This window comes from Cyprinus carpio, chromosome B16 (genome assembly GCF_018340385.1).
Source record: "Cyprinus carpio isolate SPL01 chromosome B16, ASM1834038v1, whole genome shotgun sequence".
Lineage (NCBI taxonomy): Eukaryota > Metazoa > Chordata > Actinopteri > Cypriniformes > Cyprinidae > Cyprinus > Cyprinus carpio.
In genome coordinates, this window is record NC_056612.1 from 29,861,851 (window position 1) to 29,879,948 (window position 18,098).

At 39.8% G+C, this 18,098-nt stretch overlaps 2 protein-coding genes across 2 annotated transcripts; both read right to left on the minus strand.

Annotated features, from left to right (window-relative positions):
* Positions 1-225: 225 nt before the first annotated feature.
* Positions 226-3,736, minus strand: LOC109055288 (tripartite motif-containing protein 16-like). Its single transcript, XM_042741831.1, has 6 exons — positions 3,069-3,736; positions 2,612-2,707; positions 2,298-2,531; positions 1,349-1,508; positions 1,161-1,208; positions 226-931 (listed from the first exon to the last, which is right to left on the minus strand). Exons 1-6 carry the CDS (start codon positions 3,639-3,641, stop codon positions 393-395), a joined length of 1,650 nt encoding a protein of 549 aa, XP_042597765.1. The 5' UTR covers positions 3,642-3,736; the 3' UTR covers positions 226-392.
* Positions 3,737-10,924: 7,188 nt separating this feature from the next.
* On the minus strand, positions 10,925-17,469 carry LOC122134261 (tripartite motif-containing protein 16-like). The gene is made up of 6 exons (XM_042740310.1): positions 16,813-17,469; positions 14,898-14,993; positions 14,582-14,818; positions 11,863-12,022; positions 11,675-11,722; positions 10,925-11,451 (listed from the first exon to the last, which is right to left on the minus strand). Exons 1-6 carry the CDS (start codon positions 17,383-17,385, stop codon positions 10,925-10,927), a joined length of 1,641 nt encoding a protein of 546 aa, XP_042596244.1. The 5' UTR covers positions 17,386-17,469.
* Between the last annotated feature and the right edge of the window lie 629 nt (positions 17,470-18,098).

Genomic DNA, 18,098 nt, shown 5'->3' on the forward strand with positions numbered 1-18,098 from the left:
GAGCATGTGAGCGAAGCGAAGCGGAGCGAAGCGGAGCGGACGTTTTCCGCTGATGCTCACAGATTTATTGACTGATTGTGATCATCTGAATTGAAAGGTAATTTTGATAGTGATATTAAATGATAGTTGTGACACTACATTAAAAACTAAATCAACATAAATAGAGTTTGAGAAAAGCACAGAAACACATGGTCACTCAGCAGGACTCACACACACACATTTTACTGTCTATATGAAGATTTATTACACATTTATTCTGACATGTTATTTAACTGACAGAAGTTCAGCTGAAGTATTAATGTCATGAAGAGAAAAGAAGAGACTCTATAACATCTCACTGTTATTGATTTATCATGCACCTCAAAGCATTATGGGTAGAATCTCTTGTCAGTCTAATCTGATTCATCAACACTGATGAGTTTCACAGATGATCCAGGGCCAAACCCAAACCCAGGATAGAGCGGCTGAGTGAATGTGGTCTGGACTGTGTGGATGAGGCTCATTGTGTCAGAGACGCTGTAGAAGGACAGAGTTCCTGCACTGTGATCCACAAACACTCCTATTCTACTGCTGATGGACTCTACAGGGAGAGCAGACTGTATCTTATTGTGCCAAAATGAGTATCTGGAGGGAAAGCAGATCAAACTCCAGGACTGATCATTAGATCCAAACAAACACTCAACACCTTCCTTCCTGCTGATGCTCTTATATGACACTGATATATGCACACCATAATTTCCACTCCATTGCAGCTCCCAGTAACAGCGTCCACACACACTCTCTCTACACAACACCTGACGATAATGATCAAATCTGTCTGGATGATCAGGATACGACTGCTCTCTGTAAGTGTGAGTAATCTCTCTGTTGTTCTCAGACAGACGGAGGTGTTTATGTGCTGTGTTCAGATCCAGAGTGAGCTGATGGGAATCTGATGGAGATAAAATAACAGGATTTAAAATCAGGAATTATGAATCTGTTTGATCTTTTCATGTATCTGAACTCTTCATGTTCAGTGTATCATCAGTGTCTCAGTACAGATGACCAGATATCTGTGCAAATCATCATTTACATCATTTATAAAACTCTTCTTTCTCCTTCTACAGGAAGAACATGAACACACTCAGAGAGTTTTTCTGCTGGTTTTCTTACTGACTTACATTGTAGGAAGTCGTTCCTGGTTCTGGGAACAATGTTGGTGAGTGTGACTGTGGAAATCAACAGACATGAACAGTGTGATTCTCATGATCCTGATTTCATTCCTAAGACATTTCTAATATGATGTTCTCCATGATATGAGATGATGATGGACTGGTTTCTGAGAGCAGATGAATCTGCAGGACTTTACCTCTGTCTGAGATCTTCTTGAGCTCCTCTTTGCAGAAATCCTCCAGTTTGTCTCTCAGCTGATGGACAGATTCTCTCAGATCATCAGAAGAGAAGAGAGAACTGAAGGGATCATCATTTACGTCTGTAGATTCAGGAGGTGCTGAGAGAGACTGGAAACTCTACAGAAAACAGAAATCAAAACTCATCAGCTCCACACTTCACTCAATAACCTGCAGGAACATCAGATTTGTGCGTCTCTTGTTGACTCGACTGATCTTTAGTAACTCGCCTCAATCCAGCACTTTCACAGCATCAGCTTCATTCTTCTTATATTCATTACATCTCATTTAATCTTCAGATTCTGGTATTTTCCACTTAGACTATATGAGCACTTTCTAGGAAATAGTTTGGATGATAAAACATCTGCTAAGAACATAAATGTCCCTCTAACAACATCAACAGAGTCTCATTGGTCTCATTCAAAAGAAGCTCAAAGGCTACGATTAGATTGACCATTATTTATAAATTTACAGTGGTAAGAGACACTGAAACTTCACAAGGACCACTAACATACCACCAGGTTTGATTTGGTTTGAATACAGTGAAATAATGCTAATATACAGACTACTTTATGTTTGGGGTCTTCGTGGTCAAATTTTATCAGGATTCAGGATTAACTGATCGAATTTTACTCAGAATCAGTACTATCACGTGGCGCTAGTTGTTTGACAGAAAAATGTGTATCTTGTGTATCTTCAAGATAAAAGAACTCAGAAAAATGATTCCTAAGAGATTTTTAGAACTGAAAGCCATTTGTAAGCGGTGTCTCTTTCAAAAGAAGATGATCAGATGAGAGTCTGACTGATGATTATATAATAAGACACTCATGAAATGTTTCTCTGTGAGTCTCTGTCACAGCAGGATCTGCTCAAGTCCACTATGATCCTGTTCTTCTAGATTTGTGTTACCTGCAGGAACTGGATGTGATGCTGTGTGTGTGAAAGCTGCTCCAGCTCAGCGTCTCTCCTCCTCAGATCATTGATCTCCTGCTCCAGTCGCTCCAGTTGTTCTTCAGCTCGACTCACTGCAGTCTTTTCCTGTTCTCTGATCAGTCGTATCAGCTCAGAGTGACTTCTCATAATGGAACGGATGAGCTCAGTAAAGATCCTCTCATTGTCCTCCACTGTTGTCTGTGCAGAGCGCTGTTAGGACACACAGTGATTCAGCTTCAGTGAGTCTGAACTGAGACGGAGACAAACTTCATCTTCTTCTCCAGACTCACCTTCTGAGACTCCACAGTCTCTCTCAGCTGCTGAAGATCTTTCTCTTTCTGCTGGATTCTCTGTTGGAGCGTCTTCTGTGTCTCCTTCAGCTGCTTCTGCAGGACAAACAGATGATAGTGAATCTCACAGAAAATTACTGGCACTAAAGCATTATGTGAACAGATGAATCCAGTAAATGTAGGACTGATAACTAATGGCTGTAGGTTCAAACTCCAGAATTGATGATTGGTTAAAATCATCAAACATGAATTATTATAAATATTGAGGTCCTTGTGAAGCTCTACATCTGTGTCTGTTTCACTTTCATGATACTTATGCCTGCAGTGTGAAACAGACACAGACGTAGAGCTTCACACAGACAGTGCTTCTGTGTAATTAAGCTGCAGCTCTACACAGAAAATAAACAGACTATTGGATCACTGCACTGAGTATTAACTTGAGCTTTAGTTTTAATACCTGTTTCTCTGTCCTCTGTGCTGTAGCAGATACAGTGTCATGGTTTTTATGTCCATCTATCGTACACAGCACACATATGAATTTTTGGTCAGTGCGACAGAAAACTTCAAGGAGCTTCTCATGTTTCTGGCAGATCATCTCCTGCAGTCGTCCAGTGGCATCAGTCAGATTGTGTCTCTTTCCTTTAAACCAACTCTCGTGTTCCTCAAGGTGATTCTGACAATACGAGTTCAGACACATCAGACAGGACTTGACGGCTTTGTATTTTCTTCCAGTACAGACGTCACACTGCACATCTTCAACTCCAGCGTCACAGTCAGCAGAACGTTTCCTCTTCTTCAGTTTCTCCACCACTTCAGCCAGCATGGTGTTTCTAGCTAAAGCAGGTCTTGGACTGAAGGTCTGTCTGCACTGAGGGCAGCTGTATCCTCTCGTCTGATCCTCCTGATCCCAGCAGTCTGTAATACAGCTCTCACAGTAACTGTGTCCACACTGGATAGTCACTGGATCCTTCAGTAGATCCTGACACACTGGACACAAGAACTCATCCTGAAAAATTCTGGCTTCTGCCATTTTACTGCTTGATTTTAGAGACACAACACACAGCAGCTCAGCCACACTTCAGTTTCTCTTTTCCTGTACTCACGTGTTTCCTGTTTCCTGTTTCTGTGTTTGAGTGACTTGTGTAAATCAGTTGTGTCTGTGAGTCTGTAAAGCAGGTTCCTCTTCCTCATTATATTAAATTCAATTCAAGTTTATTTGTATAGTGCTTTTCACGATACTAATTGTTGCAAAGCAGCTTTACCCTTAACTGAAATGAAGAGTTCTACAAATTATTTTAGTCATGAAACACACCATTGCATTTTTTTTCAATTATAAAACACTAGACAAGAAACTTAGACATCAAATAAGTGATTTATTTGAGCACTAGAAAAATACAATAAGAATAATTTGAATAAGAAAAATAAGAAAAAATATATTTAAGTTTGTATGCCAATTAAAGAAATGCAGCATTTACAATGAATTACAATGAAAATACGTGCTGATGTGCTGATGGCCAGTTATAGAGATGGTAATAATATAAATGCGCCATAAAGTCAATAAATCCCACTCTATTCATATAGACGGTGTTCACATTGATAGCTGTGATTACACAGTAAAAGCGAGCTGATTTGCGCTCAAACAGATGGTAATCATGCAGATACAGGCACATTCAACATAAAACACACCCACACATATATAAAAAATGTTGAAAAATAAAAAAAGGCGATCGCTAAGTTCCGCCTCCATCAGATGACAGGTGCGTCACAGCGCGCGTCACGAGCCGTCACGAGAGAGCGCCAGAATTCAAATAAACAATCTTGCGCCTATCTTTCACACATAACGGACACAAACATGAGATGTCGTTCAGTGGACCCTTACCTTTCTAACTAAACCGGAATTTACAGCTGTGGATGTGTTTATGACTCGTTATTACGACGAATCTGGTATGTACTGCGTTTTTATTCTTCATGTTTTGATGTGTACTGCTTACAAAATTAAGCAAATACATTCTTTATAAGCTTTCCATTGAAAAACAATGATCTGTCGTCGATGCTTGAGGCTTAGATCTTTATAATGATACATAGTTTGTCAAGATTATATGGTCCCGTTTCATTTAATCTATTCGTAAATATTGACACGTGCAAACAAGGGGATCTGAGGATGCCCATGTCTGGATGCAGGCTAACAGGTTAAACAAAACTGAGCTGGATGATGACATCACTGAATTCAATGATGAACTGCCTTTAACTGTCATTTTAATAACTCAAATGCCTTTAACTGTCGCAGTTGATCTTAATATTCTAGGTATTATCAAATTTAGTTTTGAGAACGCAGCGGACGTGGAGGACTATAATGTAACAAGAGCTCGTTCAAATACTGAGGTGCTAAACCATTCAGGGCTTTATACGATTTTAAAATCTATACGATGTTTGATATGGAGCCAGTGCAGTGTTGACAGGACCGGGCTAATATGAGCATACTTCCTGGTTCTAGTAAGAACTCTAGCTGCTGCATTTTGGACTAACTGGAGTTTGTTTACTAAGCGTGCAGAACAACCACCCAATAGAGTATTACAATAGTCTAACCTTGAGGTCATAAATGGCATGGATTAACATTTCTGCATTTGACATTGAGAGCATAGGCCGTAATATAGATATTTTTTTGAGGTGGAAAAATGCAGTTTTATAAATGCTAGAAACGTGGCTTTCTAAGGAAAGATTGCTATCAAATAGCACACCTAGGTTCCTAACTGATGACGAAGAATTGACAGAGCAGCCATCAAGTCTTAGACAGCGTTTTAGGTTATTACATGCAGAGCTTTAAGGTCCTATAATTAATACCTCTGTTTTTTCAGAATTTAGCAGGAAGAAATTACTCGTCATCCAGTTTTTTTTTTATATCGACTATGCATTCCGTTAGTTTTTCAAATTGGTATGTTTCGCCGGGCCGCGAAGAAATATAGAGCTGAGTATCATCAGCATAACAGTGAAAGCTAACACCTTGGTTTCCTGATGATATTTCCCAAGTGTAACATGTAAAGCGTGAAGAGTAACGGCCCTAGTACTAAGCCTTGAGGTACTCCATACTGCACTTGTGATCGATATGATACCTCTTCATTCACTGCTGCGAATTGATGGCGGTCATATAAGTACGATTTAAACCATGCTAATGCACTTCCATTAATGTCAACAAAGTGTTCTAGCCTATGCAAAAGAATGGTGTGGTCAATAGCAGCAGCACTAAGATCCAATAGCACTAATAGAGAGATACAACCACGATCAGATGATAAGAGCAGGACATTTGTAACTCTAAGGAGAGCAGTCTTAGTACTATGATACAGTCTAAATCCAGACTGGAAATCCTCACAGATACAATTTTTCTCTAAGAAGGAATATAATTGTGAGTATACTACCTTTTCTAGTATCTTGGACAGAAAAGGGAGATTCGAGATTGGTCTATAATTAACTAGTTCTTTGGGGTTCTTTGAGAATCCACTAATGATCCAAAAGAAACCCAGGATGGACGAATGTCAAGGTAAACCCTTGGAATCAGAGCGCACAGAGTGAGCAGGAAAACTATACTGCGGCTATGAGCACTGGAGCCTGACACGACACGACACGACACGACACGACACGACACGACACGACACGAACAGGATTGTCGGAGCTATCGGGAACAACCACAACAGTCTGACAAAAGACAGAGAAACACAGGGAACTATAAAGGGGAGAAATTAGAGATAAAGAGGACCAGGTGGGAAAACAAGATAAGTTAACGAGCAGAGAAACAAGGAGGGCGGGGAAACAATTACACAGGCAATGCACACATGGCGAGCTGTCAAACAAGCCACACACAACACTCAAAACCCAAACCAAAGAACAGGTGAGTAGACCAGAGATCCGACAATTTGTATGTGCTTGTATGGATGCCTGATACCATCGGGGCATGCTCCTAATGAGACAACAGATGGAGTCCTGGGGTATTTCCTCCTAGATCTGGATCAGACTGAGCTCCTGGACAGTCTGAGGTGCAACCTGTTGGCGTAGGATGGACCAAAACATAATGTCCCAGAGATTTTCTATTGGATTTAGATCAGGAGAGCATGGGGGCCATTCAATGGTATCAATTTCTTCATCCTCCAGGATGACGTCATTCCTTCATGCACCAGTTTAGGGTCTGACAATGGGTCCAAGGATTTCATCCCGATACCAAATGGCAGTCAGGGTACCATTGTCTAGCCTGTAGTGGTCTGTACATCCCTCCATGGATATGCCTCCCCAGACCATCACTGACCCACCACCAAACCGGTCATGCTGAATGACGTTACAGGCGGCATAATGTTCTCCATGGCTTCTCCAGAGCCTTTCACGTCTGTCACATGTGCTCAGGGTTAACCTGCTCTCAACTGTGAAAAGTACAGGGCACCAGTGGCAGACCTGCCAATTCTGGTGTTCAATGGCAAATGCCAGTCGAGCTCCACAGTGCCAGGTAGTGAACACAGGGCCCACTAGAGGACGTCGGGAAGTCTGTTTCTGATTGTTTGATCAGAGACATTCACACCAGTGGCCTGCTGGAGGTCAATTTGCTGGGCTCTGGTAGTGCTCATCCTGTTCCTCCTTGCACAAAGAAGCAGATACAGGTTCTGCTGATGGGTTAAGGACCTTCAATGGCCCTGTCCAGCTCTCCTAGAGTAACTGCTTGTCTCCTGGAATCTCCTCCATGCTCTTGAGACTGTGCTGGGAGACACAGCAAACCTTCTGCCAATGGCATATATTGATGTGCCATCCTGGAGGAGTTAGATTTCCTGTGCAACCTCTGTAGGGTCCAGGTATCACCTCATGCTACCAGTAGTGACACTGACCCTAGCCAAATGCAAAACTAGTGAAAAACAGTCAGAAAAGATGAGTAAGGGGAAAAAATGTCAGTGGCCCTCCACCTGTAAAACCATTCCTGTTTTGGAGGTCTTCTCAATGTTGCCCATCTAGTGCATCTGTTGTTCATTCAATTAGGGTTAATTTTACCCTAACTCTAACCCACCAAAGCAGCTGAAACTGGTTAACAACCCCCTTTGCTACTTAACTGACCAGATCAATATCATAGGAGTTTAATTTACTTGATGCTATTCCCTGATTAAAAAGTGTTCCTTTAATTTTTTGAGTAGTGTATATCTTTCAGAAGAAATAATTCAGAAAAATTATTCTTAAGACATTTTCAAAACCATTGTAAGCGGCATCTCTTTCAGTAGAAGACAATCAGATGTAAGAGAAACAGGTCAATTTAGCTGAAAGGCAATCGTTTAAGATTTTAAAGGGAGTTTGAACAGAGTTACTGTTTTACGGGTGATCACTGAGACGGCCAGCGATTCATTGAACGAGCCATATAACATCAACTCTGCAATGGATATTAATATCCAAAGTATAGTGAAAATAGGCCTGTCGTGATAGTCGATAAATCAATTAATCGCACCATAATAGCTCGATCATTTTTCCGGCCACAATAATTTCTTTTTTAATTTTTTATTTAAAAAATGTAACATGTCATGATGTGGGGTTAGTCTGGAGCGCAGCCTGTGGACAGTCCGTGGCAGAAAACACCCTCTCCGATGGCATAGATGTCCCGGGAATAAAGAGATAACGTCTCGCTAGAGTGGCCAGCTTTGGGAAGCACCTTTCATCTGCTTGTGGATGTTTGCGTCCAAGTGATATTGCATTGTACACTACTGCTTTATTTTAATACCGCGTAGCATTTTTTGCAAGTAACTTCGTTGCCCTTTCTGTCGAAATGGTCCCACGTAGTAGCCTACTTTTCGCTCGTTTCAATTGGCTTGCTCAGCTAAATATGTCTGTAGGCATGTGGTTGCGCGTCAACGCGCCCAGTGAATTAATGTGTGTGTGTGTATATATATATATATATATAATATATATATATATATATATATATATATATATATATATATATATATATATATATAATTACCATGCAGCAAAAAAAAAAAAAAAGTTTAACTGGTAGTATTAGGGGCTGTTCACATGTCGCGCCTAAAACGTGTGGAAAACGCTAGGTGCATCGCTTTCTCCTCCTTTCCAAAGCGCTCGGGCAGTTGCGCTCCTGAGGCGTCTGTCGTTGCTAAGCATCCATCAGCTGCGATATCCGTTACAACAACGAAATTTCAGCAATGGATTTCCACCGCCGAAAAACCCTTGCTGCTACAAGATTTCTTTACGAAGAAAAGTAAAAAACTCTGCAGTGTTTGGGTGCACCCCATTTTTCAAAAACAACGGGGAATTTCACACCGAAGGAAGCTGATTGAGTTGGTTCTGGTGCTCTTGCGTCATTCTGAAAAGTTTAGATGTTTTGAACTAGATGCGGTGCGGACACGCCTGGAAAAACAAGCGCGTCGCTTCCATTATGAGCGCGCATACCGCGCGTCTACATTTGAAATAACGAACTTGAGTGCCCAAAAGACGCGATATGTGAACGGCCCCGTAATTAGTCAAAATGTTTACTTTCGGTTAACGGTTAAACAGTCAATATGAGCATCCATAACTACACATAATATACAAACACACAAATTTAATTAATTTTAAGCCACACAAAGTCAACATGTTGGTATTTCTTGCTCGGAATCTGCCATAAAATCTCTCGTCCTTGGTGAACATAGACGGCAATTCACTTTTGCTTTATTTGAACAAAGCTTATCAAGTGCATTTTTTTTTAACAGAGACTGACAGTCCATTGATTTTATTGTTTTTTGGTTGTTTTGTTAATTTATTGTGGATATTTAAAATGTTTTCCATTTTCAGTGTTAAATATTCTTTAGAAATAAAAGTTTATTGATCTTTGAAAAGGTGTACCTGCATTATTATGCCATTATTATTACATTAGTTGAAACTGGTCTTAGAACGACAATGTTATCATTTATCGCAATAATTTCTTAGACAATTTATCGTCCAGCAAAATTTGTTATCGTGTCAGGCCTAAGCAAAAAAATGTTTAATTAGCACAGTAACAAGATCGGCAGTTTAAGACATTAACTTGTTAGCACAAAACACAAGATACTTCTCTTTTCAATATGAGTAAGGCTTTATTAGATAAATCTAAGACATATAAACTAATCGAACACATAAGCACATGCACTCACACATTCACACAAGTTGCAGGAAGATGGAAAGTTAGGAAAGAATTTTTTTTTTTTTTTTAGGAAAGAAGTTTAAGAGGATGAAAATGTGAAATCCCATGTTTACAGCAATACGTGAAATTGCATAGACATGAACAACCATCATCACTTGATTAACCCTCGAATTGAGTTCCTCAATGAGGTTAAAATTATATTAGATACACCAGTTCAGCTCAGAGTCTGGAGGTAAGTTACTTGCGTTGCCTGTGTAAAGGGGGTTCCCTTTGTTGTTACTGAAAAGGGGGTTTCCCAAGGTTGCTGATTGGCTGGAAGTTCAGTAGTCCTTGAAGTGACGTCTTGGGAAGCACGTGGTTGGGCGTTGGCTGACGATGCGGAGTTGTGGGCTGGTTGAAGTTGAACGGGCACTCGAGGTCAGACTCGGAGACACGGCGTTACAAAACTTAAAAACTAAATCAACACAAACAGAGTGTCACACTACTGTGCTGGAGTTGTTTGTTGGTTGTGGATAATTTAGAGATTTTTTGTTAATTAATGTGATGGGGTGAATCCAACATGGAACACAGGAGGAAGTTTATTGTTCTGACATTTTGGCTGGTAGACCCAACAAAACTGAACTGAACGGACAAGGCTTATAAAGACAGGATAACGAGGAGTAGACAGGTGCATGGAATCACTTAATTAATGGGGACATGGAACACATGGGAAAGAAACTAGACACCCCTGGAATTAAATTAACAAACCACGGGAGACAGAAACTGGGTCACAGGGGCAAAAACACACATAAACAAAACAGATTGTGTCAAAGCAACTGAACAACGTTAATTAGGAAAACAGTGTGTCAATAATGCAAAATGACTGTTAAAGCAGTTCATCATTGAATTCAGTGATGTCATCATACAGCTCAGTTCAGTTTAAATAGTATCTGTGCAAAAAGCACAGAAACACATGTTCACTCAGCAGGACTCTCTCTCACATAAACACACACTGATCTTACTGTCTATATAAGGATTTGTTACACATTTATTCTGACATGTTATTTCAGTGACAGAAGTTCAGCTGCAGTATTAATGTAATGAGGAGAAAAGAAGAGACTCTATAACATCTCACTGTTACTGATTTATCATGCAGCTCAAAGCATTATGGGTAGAATCTCTCATCAGTCTATTCTGATTCATCAACACAGTTTCACTGATGATACTCTCTTAACAACATTAAACCCAGGATAGAGCGGCTGAGTGAATGTGGTCTGGACTGTGTGGATGAGGCTCATTGTGTCAGAGACGCTGTAGAAGGACAGAATTCCTGCACTGTGATCTACATACACTCCTATTCTACTGCTGATGGACTCTACAGGGAGATCAGTCTCTATGTTATTGTGTCTGAATGAGTAACTGGAGGGAAAGCAGATCAAACTCCAGGACTGATCATTAGATCCGAACAAACACTCATTACCCCATCCCTTCCTGCTGATGCTCTTATATGACACTGATATATACACACCATTATATCCACTCCACTCCAGCTCCCAGTAACAGCGTCCACACACACTCTCTCTACACAACACCTGATGATACACATCAAATCTGTCTGGATGATCAGGATAAGACTGGCCTGTGGCAGCAGCAGCAATCACTCTGTTGTTCTCAGACATACGGAGGTATTTATGTGCTGTGTTCAGATCCAGAGTGAGCTGATGGGAATCTGATGGAGATAAAACACATCAGAATCAGGAATTATGAATCTCTTTGATCTTTTCATGTAGCTGAACTCTTCATGTTCAGTGTATCATCAGTGTCTCAGTACAGATGACCAAATATCTCTGCAAATCATCATTTACATCATCAGTTATAAAACTGTTCTGTCATCTTCTACAGTAAGAACATGAACACAGTGAGTTTTTCTGCTGGTTTTCTTACTGACTTACATCGTAGGAAGTCGTTCCTGGTTCTGGGAACAATGTTGGTGAGTGTTCCTGTGGAAATCAACAGACATGAACAGTGTGATTCTCATGATCCTGCATCCATTCCTAATACATTTCTAATATGATGTTCTCCATGATATGAGATGATGATGGACTGGTTTCTGAGAGCAGATGAATCTCCAGGACTTTACCTCTGTCTGAGATCTTCTTGAGCTCCTCTTTCAAGAAATCCTCCAGTTTGTCTCTCAGCTGATGGACAGATTCTCTCAGATCATCAGAAGAGAAGAGAGAACTGAAGGGATCATCATTTACGTCTGTAGATTCAAGAGGTGCTGAGAGAGACTGGAAACTCTACAGAAAACAGAAATCAAACTCATCAGCTTCACACTTCACTCAATAACCTGCAGGAACATCAGATTTGTGCTCCTTTTGATGACTTGACTGGTCTGCAGCATAGTTTTTATTACGTTTCTTACATTGTATGTACAGTCGTGGCCAAAAATATCGCCCCCCCTTGGTAAATACGATCAAAGAAGGCTGTGAAAATTAATCTGCATTGTTAATCCTTTTGATCTTTTATTAAAAAAAAAAATCACAAAAATCTAACCCGCTATTGGATAATAAGAATTTTAAATGGGGGGAAATATCATTATAAAATAAATGTTTTTCTCTAATATACATTGGCCACAATTAATGCCCCCCTTTTATTCAATACTTTCTGAAACCTCCATTTGCCAGTTTAACCAGGTCTAAATTTTCTCCTATAATGCCTGATGAGGTTAGAGAACACCTGACAAGAGATCTTCATCCAGGATCACTCCAGACCCTTTAGATTCCCAGCTCCATGTTGGTGCTTCTCCTCTTCAGTTCACTCCTCTCATTTTCCGTAGGGTTCAGGTCAGAGGACTGGAATGGCTATAGCAGAAGCTTGGTTTTGAGCTCAGTGACCCATTTCTGTGTTGTTTTTGAGGTTTGTGTTTGGATTATTGTACGGTTAGAAGATTCAAACATGGCCCATTATAAGATTTCTAACAGAGTCAGTCACTTACTGATTTTTTATCTGTTGGTATTTGATAGAATCAAAGATGCCATGTATCTAAACAAGATGTCCAGGACCTCCAGCAGAAATATAGGCCCACAAAATCAAAAATACAGCAGTATATTTCATTGTACACATGGGGTACTTTTTTTCTCTGTGTTCACCAAACCCTTTAGTTTGCTTTAGTTTGTTTTTGAATGAGCTAGGAGAATTTTTCTTGTAACCCTCCCAAACAACATGTGTTGATGTAGGTGCTGTTTGACAATTTTCTTAAAGGTTTTCTGAACCAGAGACTCAACTATTTTCTGCAGTTCTCCAGCTGTGGTCCTTGGAGAGGCTTTAGCCACTCAAACTCTCCTTCTCATCGCACATTAGGACGATATAGACACACGTCCTCTTCCAGGCAGTTTTGTAACATTTTCTGTTGGTTGGAAATTCTTAATTATTGCCCTGATGGTGGAAATGGGGATTTTCACTGCTCTAGCTCTTTTCTTAAAGCCAGTTCACCAATTTGTGAAGCTCAATTATCTTTTGCTGCACATCAGAAATATATTCTTTGGTTTTTCTCATTGTGATGGATGATTAAGGGAATTTGGGCTTTGTTTTCCCTCCTCTTTATATTTCTGTGAAACAGGAAGCAAGAGCTGGATGATTTCATGTTTATAATCATGCTGGAGTGCTCAAAATTGTGAATATGAATAGGAATATACTTCAGAGATATTTTACTCATAAGAATTTCTAGGGGTGCCAATAATTGTGGCCAACGAGTATTTGAGAAAAACATTCATTTCATAATGATATTTCCTCTCCATTTTAAATTCTTATTATCCAATGAAAGGACACATTTTTGTGAATTTTTTAAATAAAAGATCAAAAGGATTAACAATGCAGATTAATTTTCACAGCCTTCTTTGATAATATTTACCAAGGGGGCCGATATTTTTGGCCATGACTGTATGTATAGTTTGTATAGTGTATAGTTTGTGTATGTGTGTGTATAGTTTTGCAATCTCTTGGCATTCATTGTGGACAGCAAAGTAAGAATTTCATTGCTCAGGGAAACTTGTTTCCTCACTGGGTATATGACAATAAATGCTTTGAATCCTTGAATCCTTTAGTAACTCAATCCAGCACTATCACAGCATCAGCTGCATTCTTCTCATATTCATTAAATCACATTAGAGCTACATATTCTAGTATTTGTCACTTACACTATATGTGAACTTTCTAGGAAATAGTTTGGATGATAAAACATCTGCTAAGAACATAAGTGTCCATCTAACAACTCAAGCACATCAATGGAGTCTCATTGTAGGGTTGAGTAGATTTGCTCGGGAAAAGCAGCTCAAAGGCTACAATTAGACTGACTATTATTTATAACTTTAGAGTTCTTAGAGACACTGAAACTTCACAAGGACGTTTAAGACATGATCAGGTTTGGTTTGGTTTCAGTACACTGAAGCATTGCTTATATACAGCCTGACATCATGTTTGGGGTCTTTATGGTCAAATTCAGGCCAATAAAAAAATGTATTTTTAGGTTTGAGGATCACCTGATACAATTTTGGTGAACATTACTCAGAATCAGTACTATCGTTGAAATGCTAGTAAAGTTTTGAACTGTTGGTGGTGCTAGTGGTGTTTGACAGCTGAATATATCTTCCAGTAGAAAGAGCTCAAAGCAATAATTCCTAAGATATTTCCAGAGCTGAAAGCCATTTGTAATTTCTTCTTTCAGAAGAAGATGATCAGCTGAGAGTCTGACTGATGATTATATAATAAGACACTAGTGAAATGTTTCTCTGTGAGTCTCTGTCACAGCAGGATCTGCTCAAGTCCACTATGATCCTGTTCTTGTAGATCTGTGTTACCTGCAGGAACTGGATGTGATCCTGTGTGTGTGAAAGCTGCTCCAGCTCAGCGTCTCTCCTCCTCAGATCATTGACCTCCTGCTCCAGTCGCTCCAGTCGTTCTTCAGCTCGACTCACTGCAGTCTTTTCCTGATCTCTGATCAGTCGTATCAGCTCAGAGCAGCATCTCTCAATGGATGAGCGGATGAGCTCAGTAAAGATCCTCTCACTGTCCTCCAGTGTTGTCTGTGCAGAGCGCTGTTAGGACACACAGTGATTCAGCTTCAGTGAGTCTGAACTGAGACGGAGACAAACTTCTCTTCTTCTCCAGACTCACCTTCTGAGACTCCACAGTCTCTCTCAGCTGCTGAAGATCTTTCTCTCTCTGCTGGATTCTCTGCTGGAACATCTTCTGCGTCTCATTCAGCTGCTTCTGCAGGACAAACAGATGATAGTAAATGTCTCAGAAAATTACTGATACTAATTCAACAATGAATCCGATAAAAGTGGAGCTGATAACTAATGGCTGTAGGTTCAAACTCCAGAACTGATGATCGTTTACAATGATCGAACATGAATTATGATGAATATTAAGGCCTGTTTCACTAATTTTCACTGAGGTCCACTTCAACATTATGGCTGCCCTCAAAGGGCCGGTTGTAACTAAGACAGTAGAAATTTTACTACTCTTTAACATATTGTTAAATAACTGTCTCTTTATTTTAGTTACAAATATTGTATATGCATTTGCATAGATGTAAAAATATATGTTATTGCTCTGTGTTATTTGGACTTAAAACCTTTTAATTTATCAGGTTAAGAAATTATAATATTATTTACATTATTTACATTATTCTGTAAATCAAAGTAAATAAAGACAAATATCATCAATCACAATTCATTACATTAAGTTAAAAATGTATTTTGTTACATTTGAGAGGGGCAGAACTATGGTTAAAAAAAAAATGTGAGCAGCTAAGAAGTGTGACAGATATGCCTTAAAAAACAAAAAAAACAAAACAAATGAGTCCGGTCTTATGAAAAAGCGTATCAATAGCATGATTTTCTGTTTCTATTTGGCGTGCATATAATACATGCATATAATACGCATGTATTTGGTGTACATATGCAGTTTTGGTGTGCATATGATAAGCAATCAGTACTGGAAGTGGAAAAAAGAAGTGGTGGTACCCACTCCCACACCCAAAAATAAATAAAATAAATAAGTAATTAAATACAAACTAAAGTACTAAAAAATAACTTTTTTTATTTTCAAAATTCGCAATGAAATTGGCCATGTTTTCTCTGCATTAACAGTGTTATGATCTTACTGTTTGAATGCATTCGCTTACTGGATCCTTGGACTTTCCAGGTGTTTACCGGTTGATCTCTGATTTATCTGATCTCAAAAATATGGATCTTTTGTTTTTAAAAGTATTGTATTGTTTTCGGCAAAATTTACTGATTCAAATAAATAATTAATTATTATTTTACTACTCTGCACACATTCCAGTAAGCAAATGCATTTGCACAGTAAGATCAAAACAGCGCTAATGCAAAGAAAACATGCCACCTGACATGCTCTCGTGGCCCCGACTTGGAAAACCCCTGGTAGTCCAAGATGAGAGGTAATTCATGGTGCCCCCTCCTGGGTAGTGTGGTTTATTTAGTGTCATTTCTAATCACTCAAGACACTGACGCTTTGACTGTAAGTATTGGCAACATGTCAGAAGTGCAAGTACAAACTAAAAAGTGCCGGCCAACTTCAAGCACTCTATGTAATGTCTTGGTGTGCATATGATATGCAGTTTTGGCATACATGCACCTATTCACATGCACCTGGGGAAGTCGTGGCCTAATGGTTAGAGAGTTTGACTCCTAACCCTAAGGTTGTGGGTTCAAATCTCGGCCCGGCAATACCACGACTTAGGTGCCCTTGAGTAAGTCACTGAACCCCCAACTGCTCCCCAGGCGCCGCAGCATAAATGGCTGCCCACTGCTCCGGGTGGGTTAAATGCATGGGTTAAATGCAGAGAACGAATTCTGAGTACAGTATAAAAGTGTCTGCTAAATGACTAAATATAAATGATAAGCACTTTCATAATTTATGATATAAAACAGCATAGATTTTTATTTTAAGACAATCAGATGCCCCTGCAGGCCACATAAAATGATGTGGGGCCTTGAGTTTGACTCATGTGGACTACTGGATCACTACACAGAGTATTAACTTGATCGCTAGTTTTAAATACCTGTTTCTCTGTCCTCTGTGCTGCAGCAGATACAGTGTCGTGGTTTTTATGTCCATCTATCGTACACAGCATACATATACATTTTTGGTCAGTGCGGCAGAAAACCTCAAGGAGCTTCTCATGTTTCTGGCAGATCATCTCCTGCAGTCGTCCAGTGGCATCAGTCAAACTGTGTCTCTTTCCTTTAAACCAGCTCTCATGTTGTTCGAGATGATTCTGGCAGTAAGAGTTCAGACACACCAGACAGGACTTGAACGCTTTGTATTTTTTTCCAGTACAAACGTCACACTGCACATCTCCAGCTCCAGCGTCACAGTCAGCAGGACGTTTTCTCTTCTTCAGTTTCTCCACCACTTCAGCCAGCATGGTGTTTCTAGCTAAAGCAGGTCTTGGACTGAAAGTCTGTCTGCACTGAGGACAGCTGTAGACTCTCGTCTGATCCTCCTGATCCCAGCAGTCTGTAATACAGCTCTTACAGTAACTGTGTCCACAGGGAATGGTCACCGGATCCTTCAGGAGATCCGGACACTTTGGACACATGAACTCATCCTGAAAAACTCTGGCTTCTGCCATTTTACTGCTGTATTACAGAGACTCAAACACACATAAGCTCAACTACACTTCAGTTTCTCTTTCCCTGAACACACGTGTTTCTTGTTTCCTGGTTCTGTGTTTGAGTGACGTAAGTAAGCTGTGTCTATGAGTCTGTAAAGCAGGATCCTGTTCATATATATATATATATATATATGCAGACATTATGATTATTTAGTGGCTTTCACTATTTCCTTATGTCTTTTATTATAAAAGGAAAACTGTAATGATCAGTCCACTGAAGGTGAGCATAGTGAGAACCCAAGTACAGTTTTTGACAAGGTGCAATCCAAAATCCAAACAATAAACAAAGACTTGACGAGGTATGAACAGACTTGACTAGGCATGAAACATGAAACTAGGCATGCTCTCTACTTATTAGGTGTGTTCGACTTGAAGCAGCGCTGTGCAGAATGATCAGTGTTTGACATCAAAGTATCGCAAGAGCAATTCAAAAGCATAAGGAGTGTCTGCTCTCTATAGCTCTTACTGTACTTTGATGACACACTGATTGGTCTGCACAGCGCAGCTTCAACTCGAACACACCTCTTATAGTTTTAGGGGAGGAGCCATGCTCGGTGCCTCGATTGCATCATCGGGGCATGATTTATCCCTGCCCAAAAAAATCCTAAACACGAAAATCATGAAAAAAAACAACAACTGTTTAACGGTCTAACTCCACAATTAAGTTTTAC

What these genes read in the sequence shown, in the direction of transcription:
- LOC109055288 (XM_042741831.1), bottom strand. Translation starts at nt 3,641, where the DNA reads ATGGCAGAAGCCAGAATTTTTCAGGATGAGTTCTTGTGTCCAGTGTGT. An exon ending in ATCACATCCAGTTCCTGCAG is followed by an intron (nt 1,509 to 2,297) that starts GTAACACAAATC and finishes TGTTTTCTGTAG; the next exon opens with AGTTTCCAGTCTCTCTCAGC. An exon ending in CAAGAAGATCTCAGACAGAG is followed by an intron (nt 1,209 to 1,348) that starts GTAAAGTCCTGC and finishes TGATTTCCACAG; the next exon opens with TCACACTCACCAACATTGTT.
- LOC122134261 (XM_042740310.1), bottom strand. Translation starts at nt 17,385, where the DNA reads ATGGCAGAAGCCAGAGTTTTTCAGGATGAGTTCATGTGTCCAAAGTGT. An exon ending in AGACTGTGGAGTCTCAGAAG is followed by an intron (nt 14,819 to 14,897) that starts GTGAGTCTGGAG and finishes GTGTCCTAACAG; the next exon opens with CGCTCTGCACAGACAACACT. An exon ending in ATCACATCCAGTTCCTGCAG is followed by an intron (nt 12,023 to 14,581) that starts GTAACACAGATC and finishes TGTTTTCTGTAG; the next exon opens with AGTTTCCAGTCTCTCTCAGC.